The following is a 14957-nucleotide window of genomic DNA, read 5'->3' on the forward strand; positions in this document are numbered from 1 at the left end:
CTTAACCACTTTATACGAGCTGTAATGCCATGCTCAACGTTGCATTGCTCCAGAGACTGAATGGCACACTCCACAGAGTCTTGCTACATCTCTTCTGACACATCTGTGTCCTTTATCACAGCCTCTGATCACCCATGGTTACCTGTAATTAAACAAAGAAAAGCATTCAAAGCTCCTGGAGTATCCACCCGCCAGAATAACCTGCCAAGCGCCCAACAGGTACCACCACCACTCGCAGCCAGTTCCAGGACCCGCACCAGCCTCTCCAGCCGAGGGGAGGAACCAAGCACAGCGGCGGTTCAACACCCCCAGCCCCGCCCCCTGCGCACCGCCCGCCCGCCATTGGTCACCGCCACCACCCACCCGAGCGCTCATTGGCCAGGACGCGGCCCGCTTGGGGGTGTGTTCCCGCTGGGACCAGCATGCTTCGCGCCTGCGCCCGTTCCCATAGCGACGGGGACGCGCGGTGCCGCAGCAGCCGCTTCGCTCCGGCAGGGCCGTGCCCGCAGCGCCCTCTCCTGGCGCCCCCCTCGCAACGGCCCCGCGGCTGCCCACGGTAAGCGGGGACACCGCGAGAAACCGGCTACAGCCTGAACGCTTCACGAAACTATTGTAATACTGAGGATGCTGCAAGGGAATAGGAAGGAGACATGGCTAAAAGGCACCCCGGTGCTCTCCGGTAGCTGGATTTACCAGCAAACCTGAGCCCGGCTGAGCACTCCCTGTACCTCCAACTGGACAAAAGCTTTGGGTGCACTCGGGGAAGCAGCTTCTGAGATTCTTCTCAACAAGCTGCGATCAGCAGGAACTTTCTGAAAACACATGCAGGGCATTGAGCTTATCTTCAAGGCTCCACACATCTACCAGCACAGCACTTAACCACAACAGGTCACATAGATTCAGCCACTGGGCAACTGGGCTGCCCCCCAGCCAGGCCAAGGGCCAGCTGTGACTCATGCTTGCCCCTCTGTAGCTCTGGGTTACTGACTTAATCGTGTATTTAGCTCAGCATTCAGGTATTCTGGATATGAGATTTCTTTGGAAGGCGGTTGTTCACAGGGAAATGAGGAGCATGAGCAATGTTAAGAAAAAAAGAGAAATCTCATGTCCACAGAACTTGTTTTTCCAAAAAGCATAGCTACACCCACCCTGTTTGACTTCTGCTGTGGACAGTGTTCAACAAAAGGATATTACAATCCAACATCTACCCTATTTATAGGGGCTGCAATATTTCTTTCAACATTATATTTCTCTATGGCCAAAACATCACACTTCACAGGATTTTGCTGCATCTCTTCTGACATTTTTATATCCTTTATCACAGCTGTCTGATCACCCATGGATGTCGGTATACAACCGCAAAAACCATTCGAAGTAGCAGAAGCAGCCGCCTGCCCAGCAGTCACACAGGTACCATCACTCCCAGCCGGTTCCAGGGCCCACGCTGTGCCCACAGCCGGGGCTGTGCAGCACTTTGACCGGCTGTGGCAGAGGCTCAGGCACAGCCTGTGCTCACACCCAGAGGAACGAGGGTTTCAAACTCACTCCCGTTCAGCACCTGCTCTCCAGGCGCTCCCGCCTGCAGCCGCACAAGCTCCGCCGCAGCGGTTTCAAAGCCCGCCGGCCGCCGCCCTCCCGGCCCCTGTCCAGCTTGGAGACACAGGCCGGGAGCCCCGGTCCCGGCGGCCCTTCCACACTAGGGGAGGCGGCTGCTACCCGGCCTTAGCCTCCCACTCCCCCAGCCCCTGACCGCCTGCCGGGCGCTGCGGGACCGGCCCTGTGCGGAGCGGACGCGCGCTCTCCCTCAGCGGCGGTTTAACGGCTCCGCAGCCGCTTCAGAAGGCGGCCAGCGCCCCCGCCCCCACCGCAGCACGACCCCCGGCCGCTCCTCCCGCTCTTACCGCCTTCGGGCTCACGCTCCGCCACGGTGGGCCCGGCCAAGGCGGGTCTCGGCTGCTCCCTTCGGCTGCCGGGCGCACTGGAGCCGCAGGGGCAGCTCTTGTCCACGGCGGAGGTCACACGGGCCGAGCGCTGCGGCACGATGGACGCCGCTCGCAGCCGAACGCTGCCCCGTCATGGCGACAAGCGGCCCACAGCAGTGACGGGGACCCGGATGCAGCAGTTCCCGGGCGGACCCCCGGGACTCGTAGTCCCCGCCCACCGCGGAGCACGCCGGGAGCTGTAGTTGGGGGGGCGCGGGTACCCGCCCGCTCCTCGGCCACCGCCCGAGCGCCTGCTCTGCGCTCCCGCCTCCGGCCCCGAGCCCCCCGGCCTCCTCCAGCAGGACTCCTCGGCACAGCCGGGCCGGGCCGAGTCACCCACTGCCCCCGCCCAGACCGCACCAAGCAGCCAGAAGTAAAAACCTGGCGGCTGGGATAGGTATTGTCATTTATTTTCCAAAGCAGTTCTCCAACAGGCATCAGCAGAAAAAGAAAACTCAGACTTTGGGGTAGTACATCCAGCAAAACAAGAGGGGAAAAATATAAAAAAAACCCCAAACATATGAGAAGAGAGGTTTTGAACAGAAAGAACTAACAGTCAGTACTTACATAGCACAAGCAGTAATTGGGCAATACTGTAGATGGTTATAAAACTCTCCAAGGAAAAACTGCTTCAACAGCTCTACTAGCAAAGAAGCAGCCTCTGAAAAAAAAAATAAATACAAGGAAGACTCTTTTGTACTTTTTCTTTTTATATCCACTATGTAACATCATCTGCTATAGCATAATCCCTGCCATTGCCCTTGAAGATCAAGGCCTGCGTCCTCAGGAAGGCTGCAGTGACTAGTCAGAGGAGTCAGCACACAGTCCTGTAACCGGATGCAAGTTTCAGTAACAGTCCGTGGTTCTACCCAGACTTGAAAAGAAGAATAGCGACTTGGCCAAGGTAGAAGTAGATGAAGTGCTTGGTCTCATGAGTCACGTAGCTGCCAAAGTTCCTTCCCACGATGCAGTGCCAAGTAGGATTGTATTTCTTGTCAAACTCCTGCAAAACAGACAGCTAGAAATTAAGAACTCTTCTAAACAGATACTCATTTTCTGACCAAAGCAATTAGAGGAAGAGCAGATGCTTTTAAGTACCAAGATTATCTTATTTGCATGTTATTGTTCACCTGCTACTTACGCAAAAAAATCCACAAAGAAAAGCCACCGTGCTTCCAGTCTGAGCAGCAGTAAGTTTAAAACATCACCCTTGTTCAGGGAAAGCAGTCCTTCTCCCCCCAAATTCACCTGAAACTACAGCCCTTAAGAAAAAGCTTCATCACTAGTTTTATACTCACAGTGATTCAGTTGTTGGTTATTACATTGGATATCTGCAGTACAGGTGCCAAACAGACTCGCTAGAAAATTCTCTGCCACATGCTCTGTAACTCTAGTGCCATCAAGACCTCTAAGAACTCATGTTTTACACATTTCAAACAAATCGTCTACAAACTCCCAGTAGTTGCTACAAAGAACACCTGAAAAATATTAGACTAAACTCCTTCATTGTCATAGATAGCCCCTGCATCAGGGGAAAAAAATGCCCTTCTCTATTGTGAGCATAGCAAACCAAGATTTCTCTAGTGGAAGCAATTATTCTGCTTAGTTGAATTATTTTTAAATAGTTCTTGCACTTCAGTTTAACTTCCATTGACACTCGGATTTCTCCATTCTCCCGAGTTGACAAAGCAGGAAATATATTCAGAACTACATTTTTCCCATGTTCAGTATTGTTAATCCTACATAAATGATGACACAGACTTTGCAAACAACAGATAATCAGTGCCACCACAACTGTTTTGGTTTGGTTTCTGTTGTTATCTTTTTTTTTTTTGCTTATGTCACTACTTGAGTAGAGCTGTGATTACAGTAGACTTACAGAAAACTACCTTTCCTTGCAAATTTTGACCCAGCTGGACGGAACTGCGAACAGATCCTTAAGATTAAGTTCAATAAAACTGAAATCAAGGACTATGTAAAACAGCCTTTCTCTCAGAGGAAAACCATAGGAGCTCAATAGAGCCCCTGTGTTTTGTACCAGCTCATCAGGCACCTGCCACTCTGGTCACCTGACAATGGGACAGTGGCAGAAAAGGCTCAAGTACAAAGAACTGCAAGAGAAAAACAAAAGGACCTGGAAAAGTCCACATAAAGGGTGGGGAAATAAGGACACCAGCCTGCAGAGAAAGTCCAACTTGATTATCTAGTGTCTCTAGAACTTGTTTCTCTAGAGCTACTTGCCCAGCAGCATTCCCCCTGCTTCATTTTTCATGTACACAGAGATTTCAAAAGGACAGCACAAGCAAGCAATTACCTTCTTTATGTGAGCAGCAATGTCCTTCTCAATGTTGTACTTCTCCAAGGCCTGAGTAGCACACTCCACAGCGTCTTGCTGCATCTCTTCTGACATGTCCGCATTCTTGATCACTGCCTTTCGATCACTCATGGTTGTCTGTATTGAGCAAAGAAGAAGAGAATTCAAAGTTGCAGGAGCAGCCGCCTGCCCAGCAGTCACACAGGTACCATCACTCCCAGCCGGTTCCAGGGCCCACGCTGTGCCCACAGCCGGGGCTGTGCAGCACTTTGACCGGCTGTGGCAGAGGCTCAGGCACAGCCTGTGCTCACACCCAGAGGAATGAGGGTTTCAAACCCGCCCCGTTCAGCACCTGCTCTCCAGGCGCTCCCGCCTGTAGCCGCACAAGCTCCGCCGCAGCGATTTCAAAGCCCGCCGGCCGCCGCCCTCCCGGCCCCTGTCCAGCTTGGCGCAGCTCGACGCAGGCCGGGAGCCCCGGGCCAGAGCGCGGCCGCGCCCGGCCCCGCCGGCCTTTCCCTGCAGGAGGGAGGGAGCGAACGAAGCCCAGCGACCCCCGCCAAGGGCTCAGAGCCCGGCACGGCTCCAGGGAAGACGCCTGCCTGCAGTTCTTGGGGATGTGGGAAAGGGGCGGCAACCGCCGGGGAAGGGGCCACGGGGGAGCCGCCGCGGCGCCCGGGTACTGGCTGCCCGGCCTCAGTCTTCCCGGTGCCCGAGCGGGTCCTGGCCCCTCTCGGGAGCTGCCCCACCCCAGCGTTCGAAGCCCTCACGCCGCTCTCCTCACCGTTTGGCAGGTGCCGCGGGACCAGCCCTGTGTGGAACGCAGCGGGCGGGGCACGGATGAACACGATCACACTGCACGCTCCGCCGCCGCGTCGGTTTAACCGACCCGCGCGCGCCGCCGTCGCCTCCAAGCGCCCCCAGCCCCACCCCCTCTGTACTGACCGCCAGCCATTGGTCACGGCCACCACCCCCCCGAGCTCTCATTGGCCAGGATCCGGCACTCTCGTAGCGTTTTACTGCAGCAATTTCTTTCAGACCGACATGCTTTGCGCCCCCACCCGTTCCCATAGCGACGGGCAGCAGCGAAGATGCAGATGGAACCGCGACCTCGGTGGGAGCGAGGCTTCTGGGGTGGATCTCACAAAGCCTCCGCCGGGGTGAGCCCGGTGTATGGCCCATCCGTAGCACCCGGTGTGTGGGTATGTCTGGGCTGGTTGCTCTGAAGCGGTGTGCAGCCTCTTCTCGGCCTTCCCATTTCTTTCCTCATGGCTGAGCTGTCTGAACGTGGTTGGTACAGCAGCCTGTGACTGCAGCGTGAGAGGCTCTCCTAGTCACTCCTCTGGTAGACAGGAAAACAACAAACAAAACAACTATAAAGCACGTGTGATGGTTTAAGGCATCCTGCCACAAAGAGTATAGAGCAAATATCTGAATTTCGGGTTTTGCCTAGTTCTGTAGATGAGAAAATCATGCTAGAGCCTGAGGATGGCACTAGTAAGTCTCAACGTGGGAAGATCTTGGTGAGGGGGACCCACTCGTGCTCGGGGAATGATGTGATGTAAACCTCACGAGAAAGGGTTAAGTAACCTCTTTGTATCTACGAAGCTGTCAGGAATTTCTGGATTATTCAAAGAATGCCATAAGTAGGACAGCTATTGCAAAAAAAAAAAAAAAAAAAAAAGTAAAGGTCTCTAATTTGTGCCAGTGTTCCTGACGGGAATCAGAACCTTTCCCTCTCCCTCAGGTCATCAGCGCCCCCTCTGCAAAACTAAAAATCTCAAGAAGTCAGGGAAAACTATTTGCAAAATTACTCAAATACGCTGGGTGGGCTTTGGGGGTTTTTGGGTTAGTTTGGTTCTGTTTTTCCCTGTCAGGTATGTTCTGCCGGGTGGGATTCAGCTCGTAGCACCGGGATTCCCCGCGGTTCTGGGGGTCGAGTACACAGCGCGGCCCGGCCCCGCCCGTGGCCGCGCCCTCCGCCGGTGCGGCGGCTGCCGGAGCCCGGTCCCGGCGCGGCGGGCGGTGCTGCGGCGGGGCCGGGGGAGGTCGTGCCCTTGCAAGATGGCGGCGGCGGGGCTGTGCCCGGCGCGGGCGCTGCTGGCCCGGCCCGGCGGGGCGCTGCGGGCGCTCTGCGGCTCCGTGCGGGGCCTCGCCGCGGGGCCGGAGATGCACTTCGGCTTCCAGACCGTGACGGAGGCGGAGAGGAGGGAGAAAAGTGAGAGCAGCGGCGGCGGGCGCGCGGGCTGGGCCGGGCTGGAACCTGACGGGGCTCCCGGTGCCCGTGGGGGCCGGAGATGGTTTTTGGGTTGGGCCGTTGGTTTGAGACGATACCGGGAATCTCGGTGAATAGTGTCAGTGTTACACCAACCCGATTATTCCCTCAGCTCCGGAAGGGCTACGGAAAGAAGCTGTTACTCCGAAGAGACGTATGTCAGGCAAGAGGCTCAGGATTCGAGAAATTATAAAGAGTTTTTGAGTGCTATTTTTCAGTTCCACGTGGTGGCAGACCACCACGAGGAAATAAATGACACTTTTCACTTCCACAGGAGCAGTTTTAGGTAATGTTCGATTTAATTCTCATTTCTTTTCTTTGCAGTTTACCAGGTCTTTGAAAGTGTGGCCAAGAAATATGATGTCATGAACGATTCAATGACTCTAGGGATTCATCGAGTGTGGAAGGATATCCTCGTGCATAAAATGAACCCTTCTCCAGGAACACTTCTTCTTGATGTTGCTGGAGGAACAGGTAAATAGTTTTGCTGAGTTCCACATGACAATGCCATGCTGGATTTGAACTCTTTCAGTCTGCTCAGAATTGAGTTGCCTGGGCTTTTTTTTCACCCTCAGTTCCCTGTCTTTAAAACTAGTGAAGCACCTACTTGATTTTCCAGGAGAAGGGTTGAGAGGTAACTGCTACGTGTTTTGTAATATCTTGCTTCAAGGCTCTGAAAGAGTTATAGTACTGCTATTATATGTTATGGAAAACTCTTTCCATTTATAGGAAGTCATGAAGTCTTTGCTCTTAATATATTCCCTTTCTTTGTTTTGTTTTCTTTCCCCCTTCTTCCCCTTCCACCCTGTGTGTGTGTTTTTTATTTACATATATCTAAATAAAGACTCAGTTTGATGTTCAAAGCGTTATCTTCCAATTTCTTATAGTCAGAAAACATTCCAAAACATGTATCTTTCTTCTAAAATAAATGCAGGTGACATTGCCTTTCGATTTATTAATTATGTTCGCTCTGTACGAGAACGTCAGCTCCAACGGAAGCTTAGGCACCATCAAAATTTATCGTGGCAGGAAATTGCTGAGAGTTACCAGGAAGACAAATCAAATTCTCTAGGGGATTCCCAAGTGGTGGTCTGTGACATTAACAAAGAAATGTTAAAAGTTGGGAAGCAGAAAGCAGAGCATCTCGGCTACACTGAAGGTAAGTCATGCATTGTGCCCTTTGCCTGATAGTAAGAACTTGACACGTGGTAGCTGTCAGGTAATCACCACTTCAGGATTACAATGCACATTATATAGCCAGGGTGTATACTAGAGCTGTGCTTGTGTATTTGCCAGTGTTGAGTAACTTTTTCAGTGAGCGTGTATGTAGTCTGTTGTTCAGATGTACAGTGATCTTCTTGAATAATACTTGAACTTTCAGAAATGCAGATGTGGAGGTGTCCACAAGGTCTGATACGAAGCTATCCTTCAAAATCAGTTAAATAACCTAAACCTGCTGTTTATATCCATGCAAATGAATCTGATTTTACTAAGGCATATAATGCAAAAAAGCTCAGCCCTAGAATGATGACACTGAAGATCTTATAATGGGTACTTAGGGAATCAAGGCAGGAAATAATAAATGCAAGAACTAAAGTGTATTGTGAACCTATAAAACTTTCCGCAGTTAGAACATATGCTAATAGTACTTAGAGAAACTGAATTATATTAGTGTTCTGAATTATATTAAAAGTTAGTTTGCAGGTCAGTGGATTAATTCACTGATATCTAGAATTTGTTGGGGACCACGCCAATCCTGATTGAAAAGCCTGATTTTAAGAAGTAAGATACAGAAGTTTTGCATTTGAGTCACCAAAACCAGTGACTTTAAGAGCTATTAATTCTAAATTAAGCAGTCTTATTATTTTTGGTACAAATAACCTGGACATTCATGCTCCATGGATAGACATGGCCATGATCCACTGGGATTTGGGAAGCAACACAGCTGCAACAGGATCACATAGTGACAGTGCTGATGGAGGGAGTGCAGCTTTTCATGCTTCTGAAACTGTTGAAGCTTTCTAGCAAAATGTTTTAAGCGTTTTGGCCATTGTTGAATGGCAAGACATTAATCATTGTTTATAGTTATTCTTTGAGCAGAGACTCTTACTTTTGCAACTTCACTACAAACAAATGGCAGGCAGTTTCTGGAAAGCCAGTTGCTTTCTGCTACTATGCAAGATTTGGGTGAAATCTTGGCAGCCTAAGGCATTCTGAGCACAGTGGGCATGTATATGCAGAAGAATGTTTTGGCTGATCTGCAAAATTAATTACTTTGCTTGACAGACAGCTGTATGATACAGGGCATTGAAAGGTTTGTGAGTATAGACTAAGGTGTCTTTCCACCAACAAAAATGCAAAATTGAATTATTAGTTTTAAATGTTGCTTTATTAATAATAATTTCCTTCTGGAATAGATAAGTTCTAGGTCTTCAGGAGCAGTCTGAGTTCAATTCTGTGTCCTTTGGTTTTATTACAGGCTTGTCCTGGGTACTTGGGAATGCTGAAGAGTTGCCCTTTGATGATGATAAGTTTGATGTTTACACAATTGCCTTTGGAATCCGAAACGTAACTCGTATTGATTTGGTAAGTTGTTGTAGCGTATCCTGACACGGGGTCCTTACAGTTCATCTGAGGTTTTTCGTTCTAGCATAGGAAGCAAAGGAGGAATTTCTTTGGATAAAGGAACATCTTTGTCTACTCCTGAAAGATTTAAAATAAGTGGCATGTAGTGTGCAACTTGTTCAGATGAAGAATGTAATAAAATGCTCCACATTTGTCATAAAAGGTTAGATTTGTACTAGTTGTGCCCAATCCTTCCAGCTCAGCAAGACAATCACTTCCGAAGGCAAAAAGGGCTGAATGCTACAGTCATTCCCCACTTCTCCTGACCTGTGGTTTGGCTGGATCTACACATGCACAGTGCAGTCACTCTGCATGTCTCAGATCCTCCTGGAGCACGTGATCTGCATCCCACCTGCAGTAGGTCCAGCACCTTCTGCCTGGTTCTACTTCCATGCCTGAGCACACAGAGCTCACAGAGCAGCGTGGGAAGCAGCTGCTGCCACCGCTGTGGCTGCACAAACCCATTCAGCCCACTGCTGCTCAGTGTCTTTACATGGGCCAGCAGTAGGGTTTCCTGTGAAGAGCAAGTATGATTTTAATTAGGGTAAGGAGTACCCTTTGTTCTAAATGGTATCTATCCTTCAAAAACAGCTAGCTGTCTTGTGGGTGAGGATAGGTTAGATCACCTGTCTAGCTAGACTAGTTGTCTGTTTTGGAGGAGTGTTACAACCTTGGCAATACCGTTCTGTGGAAGGTGCAGCGTTTGGATCCAAACCACCCGGAGCCGTATGCCTTTGAACTTCTCCTAATGCAGATGGCCTTTCACAGTGCTTTATCTTGCACCCTTCTGAAGCACAGGCTGTCTGTCTTAATACCCCTTCATGGGTGCAGCAGACTGGTAGCATAGCTCCCTGGAGACTTGATACAAAACACATCCAGACTTCCAGTTGTTTTGCAGAGCTCCCTTCACGTATGTACACTGTTTATATTTTATTCCTTAGGAACATGACAGTTGAAGCCAAGCAGATGTACAACTTCCAGTGGTTCTTGAATACAACTCGCCTGCACTTTTTTGTGAAAAAAACATACAGTTGTAATCAGAATTTTGTCTTGGTTCTTCTTAAGTGTTTTATTTTGCATACAGGATGGAATTTTCGAAGTAGCCAAAGGTTTTCTTCTTCCCACTCCTTCCTCCCTGTTCTCACACATTGCTCATCTAAGATCCAGTATCGTTTCTGCTTTGATCCTTTGGGTGTGCCTCACAGTGGAGTAAAATCTTTTGATTAAAAAGGAAAAAAAAAAAATAAAAGCTATCTTGCCTCCTTTTTATTTTCAGTTTCTTGTAGCTGAGTCACCTCCCTTTTGGGTTTGGTGTGTAATTACAAGAGCTCTGCTGGCAAACATTCATCAACTGAGTAGGGAAAAAAAGAAGAAAAATTGCAAACCTGACATCATAGTTTCAACACAAAGCCTGGTATAAATCTATTTATGTAGCAGCAAGAATTGTTCTACTTTGGCTTTGTTGTTTATTTGGAGTTTTTTTTACACTTGTCTCGAGCTCCTTCTCCACAAGCAAATATTGGCGGTTGCCAGTCAGGATTCTCTTTACCTCTCTCAGTTCATCACTGAATTGCCATCACTTGGCATGATAATAGGCAGGTGCTGTTCTACAGAAACAAACCTATTCTGTTTGCTTTGTCTCAGGCCCTTCAGGAGGCTTATCGTGTGCTGAAACCAGGAGGAAGATTTCTCTGCCTTGAATTTAGTCACGTCAGCAACCCTCTTCTTTCCAGGTAGGAACATGATGACACTTAATGCCATGTCACAGGTCTCTCTTATTTGTACTTAGCCAGAATAGGAGATGGAGACACTTGGAGGCCACCTCATTGTGCCCTTCTAAAATCAGACGCAAGACTGCATGGCATAGTGGTGCCCAATAAAGGATGAGGGGCAACAGGCACAGACTGAAGCACAGGAGGTTCCATCTGAAGATGAGGAGAAACTTTACTTTGAGGTGCCAGAGCCTGTAACAGGCTGCCTGGAGTGGGTGTGGAGTCTCCTTCTCTGGAGATGTTCAAACCTGCCTGGACACATTCCTGTGTGATCTGCTCTAGGTTTACCTGCTTTAGCATGATGGTTGGACTAGATGATCTCCAGAGGTCCCTTCCAACCCCAACCAGTCTGTGATTCTGTGGTACAGATATCAACTTGTCTTGGAGAGGGTTTGTTTTAAACTTGTTTGTATTAATCTGTATTTACTCTCTGTCTGTGCAGTCTCTATGATCTGTACAGTTTCCAGGTTATCCCTGTGCTGGGTGAGGTTATCGCTGGTGACTGGAAGTCTTACCAATATCTTGTGGAGAGCATCCGACGTTTTCCCCCTCAGGTATGATAGTATTTTTCTAAATTCACTAACACACAACATGGTCTCAGTATGATATTGCAGTCAACTGGCTTATAGGCCTTCAGGCTGTTAAAATTATGGAACTATTATTTTTCAGGAGGAATTGAAGGCAATGATAGAAGATGCTGGGTTTTTTAAGGTGGATTATCAGAATTTAAACTCGGGCATTGTTGCCATTCACTCGGGTTTCAAACTGTGAGTCTGCCATGTAGCAAAACACAGGAAGTGTAATTTTCTTGAGGAATATGAAGGCTGTGAAATTTCAATGCTCTCAAGATTGAAGAGGAGTTTTAAGAACTTGTGCAACAGCTACTTGCTCAGCAGAAGAACATCGGCTACCTTTTTTTGCCAATGAAACCTGTAGATGGAGTGACTCCTGTCATGTTCCTTACACTTGCACTTCCCTTCAAGTGCAATGCAAAGGACATGGCCGAAACTGAGCAATGCTAACAAATGAAGCAACTTCAGTTACCAGAAATAGACTGACTGGTCTTCAAATAAGAATCCTCCTTTTGTTTTTTTACTAAGCTTCAAGGAGGATACCATGCCAGTGAGAAGTAACTTGGATTTATTAGATTTTTATTAAGCTGATTATCTTTGTTATGTGGACTCTGAAGGGATTTTTCCCCACAATTCCTTCTTTTGAAGGCAGATTGAAGGCTTGTGAAATAAAACAGCTCTGCATCAACTTTTTTCATCCTAGTCAATATTTTAACCTTGCTAAGGAGGTGTATTTTTAAGAAAGGATTTTTTTTTCTAAGGAAAATGACTGCATAACTGTATTCTGGGATGACATGACATGGGATGACATTGTCTCTTCTGAAAACGGGGAGATGAAAGGACTATTGCTTGTAGCTTGCCAGCTCACTTGAGATCAGAAAAGCAACATGGGATCTAAACTCCAGAATTTGTACTGGAGGTTGTGCATGCTGAAAATATTGTTGTCAAGAACTGAAAAGCAGTCTCTTTTCTCTCAGGGAAAATACGTCCTGTTCTCAGTTACTGAAGGATGATGCATTTATAGATTAGCTCAGGCTTCAGCTGCTGTGGATTGAGGGGGAGAAATGGAGGTGGGGATGTTCCTCCTTCATTCACGGTAGAATAGAAGGTAATGCAAACACTAAGAGGGCAGAAGGGTAGAGAAAACTCTTAAAGGATAAACTTGTTCCAACAGTTTTATTAGCAAAGAAGCCATCTTTTGAAAGAAAATAAATACACGGAAGACACTTTTGCCTTTTTTATAGCCACAATAAAAATAGCAGCTGCTACAGCAAAATCCCTGACCATTAACAATACCACAAAAGACCTGAAGATCAAGGTCTGTTTCCTCAGGAAGGCTGAAGGCAGGAGCCTGCTTGGAGTTGGTCTGCAGTCCAGGTGCAAGTTTCAGTAACAGTCCGTGGTTCTACCCAGACTTGAAAAGAAGAATAGCGACTTGGCCGAGGTAGAAGTAGATGAAGTGCTTGGTCTCATGAGTCACGTAGCTGCCAAAGTTCCTTCCCACGATGCAGTGCCAAGTGGGATTGTATTTCTTGTCAAACTCCTGCAGAAGACAGAACTAGGAATTCAGCATTTCCGTAAGAATTGTACTAATATAGTTCAACAGGGTTGGTTTTTTTTTTTCAATATGTCACTTGCTAGCGAGTATCACTTTTGGAAGAAGGCAATTAAGGAAGAGCATATGCTTTTAAGTGCAAGGATCATCTGTCACTTTTAAACTCATCTGCTGCTTACTCAGACTGAAAAAAAAAAGCGCTTCCAAGCTGAGCAAGAATAACCTTAAAACATGTTTGGGGAAGTAACTTTTCTTCAAATTCCCATAATTTCAAATGTTAACTTTTAAAACTTCTCTCCTTGTTCTGAATCTATACAGACTAAGTTATTATTTTGACTTGCTTAGATGTTTTCAAGAAGGATGGTGAAAGGACAATAGATGGAAAACTCTGCCACTTCTCTGATACAAGGTCATGAGACCATGTTCTTCCCACACACTGTAGTCAGGAACCTGCTGTGACAACCCCAAAATTCACACCATGTGTCTGAGGGTGTTGTCCAGTCTCTTCTTGAACACTGTCAGGCTTGGGGCCGTGACACCTCCCTGTGGAGCCTGTTCAGTGTCCAGCACCCTCTGGGTGAAGAACCTTTTCCTCATGTCCAACCTGAACCTCCCCTGGCACATCTTCTTGACATTCTCTTGGGTCCTAACTCACGTGTACAAGTCTACTCTGAGTAAAACCATGCAGTCAGTGGTTATACAGTGCACTAGCTATAATAACAGCTGTCGGCTGAAGAGACTTTTCATGAGAGCATGCAAGAGCTTGTGTTCTGCTCAGCCAAACCCTTGAACTAATTGCAGCTCAATCTGGCTCCCAGTAGGAGAGAAAATGTGACACATTGGAAGCTGAGAACCATCTGTTCTGCATTAGCATGAACAGTTTGTCTTACATTTAGTGGGGGGAAAAAAAAAAAAGCCACAAACCCACTGCTTATTACAAGGTCGGAAAAACACCACTTCTCCAAGAGGCTCCATGGACCCCCTGTGTTTTGTACCAGCTCATCAGGCACCTGCCACTCTGGTCACCTGACAATGGGACAGTGGCAGAAAAGGCTCAAGTACAAAGAACTGCAACAGAAAAACTAAAGGACCTGGAAAAGTCCACATAAAGGGTGGGGAAAGGAACATAAGGACACCAGCCTGCAGATAAAGTCCAACTTGATTATCTAGTGTCTCTAGAACTTGTTTCTCTAGAGCTACTTGCCCAGCAGCATTCCCCCTGCTTCATTTTTCATGTGCATAGAGATTTCAAAAGGACAGCACAAGCAAGCAATTACCTTCTTTATGTGAGCAGCAATGTCCTTCTCAATGTTGTACTTCTCCAGGGCCTGAGTAGCACACTCCACAGAGTCTTGCTGCATCTCTTCTGACATGTCCGCATTCTTGATCACTGCCTTTCGATCACTCATGGTTGTCTGTATTGGGCAAAGGAGAATTCAAAATTGCAGGAGCAGCCGCCTGCCCAGCAGTCACACAGGTACCATCACTCCCAGCCGGTTCCAGGGCCCACGCTGTGCCCACAGCCGGGGCTGTGCAGCACTTTGACCGGCTGTGGCAGAGGCTCAGGCACAGCCTGTGCTCACACCCAGAAGAACGGGGGTTTCAAACCCGCTCCCGTTCAGCACCTGCTCTCCAGGCGCTCCCACCTGCCGCTCGGGGGGACGCGGGAAAGGGGATGCAGCCGCCGGGACACTCACCGCTCCCGGCAGTGCCGGCTGCCAGTGTGTCCGGGCACCGTGAAGAGTGAGGCACCGCAGCCGGTCCCGGTGTCCCCTGAGAGCCGAGCCGCTCCCCTCCCCGTGTGTCGGGCGCTGGGACTGACCCTGTGCGGGGCGGAGCAGCGCTATGGGATGCTCAGTGTGCAC

At 48.5% G+C, this 14957-nt stretch overlaps 3 protein-coding genes across 3 annotated transcripts; 1 reads left to right on the forward strand and 2 right to left on the reverse strand.

Moving 5' to 3' along the window:
• Positions 1–2371: 2371 nt before the first annotated feature.
• LOC136109294 (dynein light chain 1, cytoplasmic-like) lies at positions 2372–5219 on the reverse strand. The gene is made up of 3 exons (XM_065851849.2): positions 5078–5219; positions 4297–4434; positions 2372–2985 (listed from the first exon to the last, which is right to left on the reverse strand). The coding sequence occupies exons 2-3, from the start codon at positions 4426–4428 to the stop codon at positions 2848–2850; spliced, it is 270 nt and encodes an 89-aa protein (XP_065707921.1). The 5' UTR covers positions 4429–4434; positions 5078–5219; the 3' UTR covers positions 2372–2847.
• Positions 5220–6340: 1121 nt separating this feature from the next.
• On the forward strand, positions 6341–12225 carry COQ5 (coenzyme Q5, methyltransferase). Its single transcript, XM_065851693.2, has 7 exons — positions 6341–6511; positions 6893–7042; positions 7503–7727; positions 9048–9154; positions 10838–10926; positions 11408–11519; positions 11635–12225. Exons 1-7 carry the CDS (start codon positions 6358–6360, stop codon positions 11734–11736), a joined length of 939 nt encoding a protein of 312 aa, XP_065707765.1. The 5' UTR covers positions 6341–6357; the 3' UTR covers positions 11737–12225.
• Positions 12226–12694: 469 nt separating this feature from the next.
• On the reverse strand, positions 12695–14913 carry LOC136109210 (dynein light chain 1, cytoplasmic). Its single transcript, XM_065851694.2, has 3 exons — positions 14790–14913; positions 14370–14507; positions 12695–13080 (listed from the first exon to the last, which is right to left on the reverse strand). The coding sequence occupies exons 2-3, from the start codon at positions 14499–14501 to the stop codon at positions 12943–12945; spliced, it is 270 nt and encodes an 89-aa protein (XP_065707766.1). The 5' UTR covers positions 14502–14507; positions 14790–14913; the 3' UTR covers positions 12695–12942.
• Positions 14914–14957: the final 44 nt, after the last annotated feature.

Source organism: Patagioenas fasciata, chromosome 17 (assembly GCF_037038585.1).
Source record: "Patagioenas fasciata isolate bPatFas1 chromosome 17, bPatFas1.hap1, whole genome shotgun sequence".
Classification (NCBI taxonomy): domain Eukaryota; kingdom Metazoa; phylum Chordata; class Aves; order Columbiformes; family Columbidae; genus Patagioenas; species Patagioenas fasciata.

What these genes read in the sequence shown, in the direction of transcription:
- LOC136109294 (XM_065851849.2), bottom strand. Translation starts at nt 4,428, where the DNA reads ATGAGTGATCGAAAGGCAGTGATCAAGAATGCGGACATGTCAGAAGAG. An exon ending in TTGCTGCTCACATAAAGAAG is followed by an intron (nt 2,986 to 4,296) that starts GTAATTGCTTGC and finishes TCTGTTTTGCAG; the next exon opens with GAGTTTGACAAGAAATACAA.
- COQ5 (XM_065851693.2), top strand. Translation starts at nt 6,358, where the DNA reads ATGGCGGCGGCGGGGCTGTGCCCGGCGCGGGCGCTGCTGGCCCGGCCC. An exon ending in GCATCTCGGCTACACTGAAG is followed by an intron (nt 7,728 to 9,047) that starts GTAAGTCATGCA and finishes GTTTTATTACAG; the next exon opens with GCTTGTCCTGGGTACTTGGG. An exon ending in ACGTAACTCGTATTGATTTG is followed by an intron (nt 9,155 to 10,837) that starts GTAAGTTGTTGT and finishes GCTTTGTCTCAG; the next exon opens with GCCCTTCAGGAGGCTTATCG.
- LOC136109210 (XM_065851694.2), bottom strand. Translation starts at nt 14,501, where the DNA reads ATGAGTGATCGAAAGGCAGTGATCAAGAATGCGGACATGTCAGAAGAG. An exon ending in TTGCTGCTCACATAAAGAAG is followed by an intron (nt 13,081 to 14,369) that starts GTAATTGCTTGC and finishes TGTCTTCTGCAG; the next exon opens with GAGTTTGACAAGAAATACAA.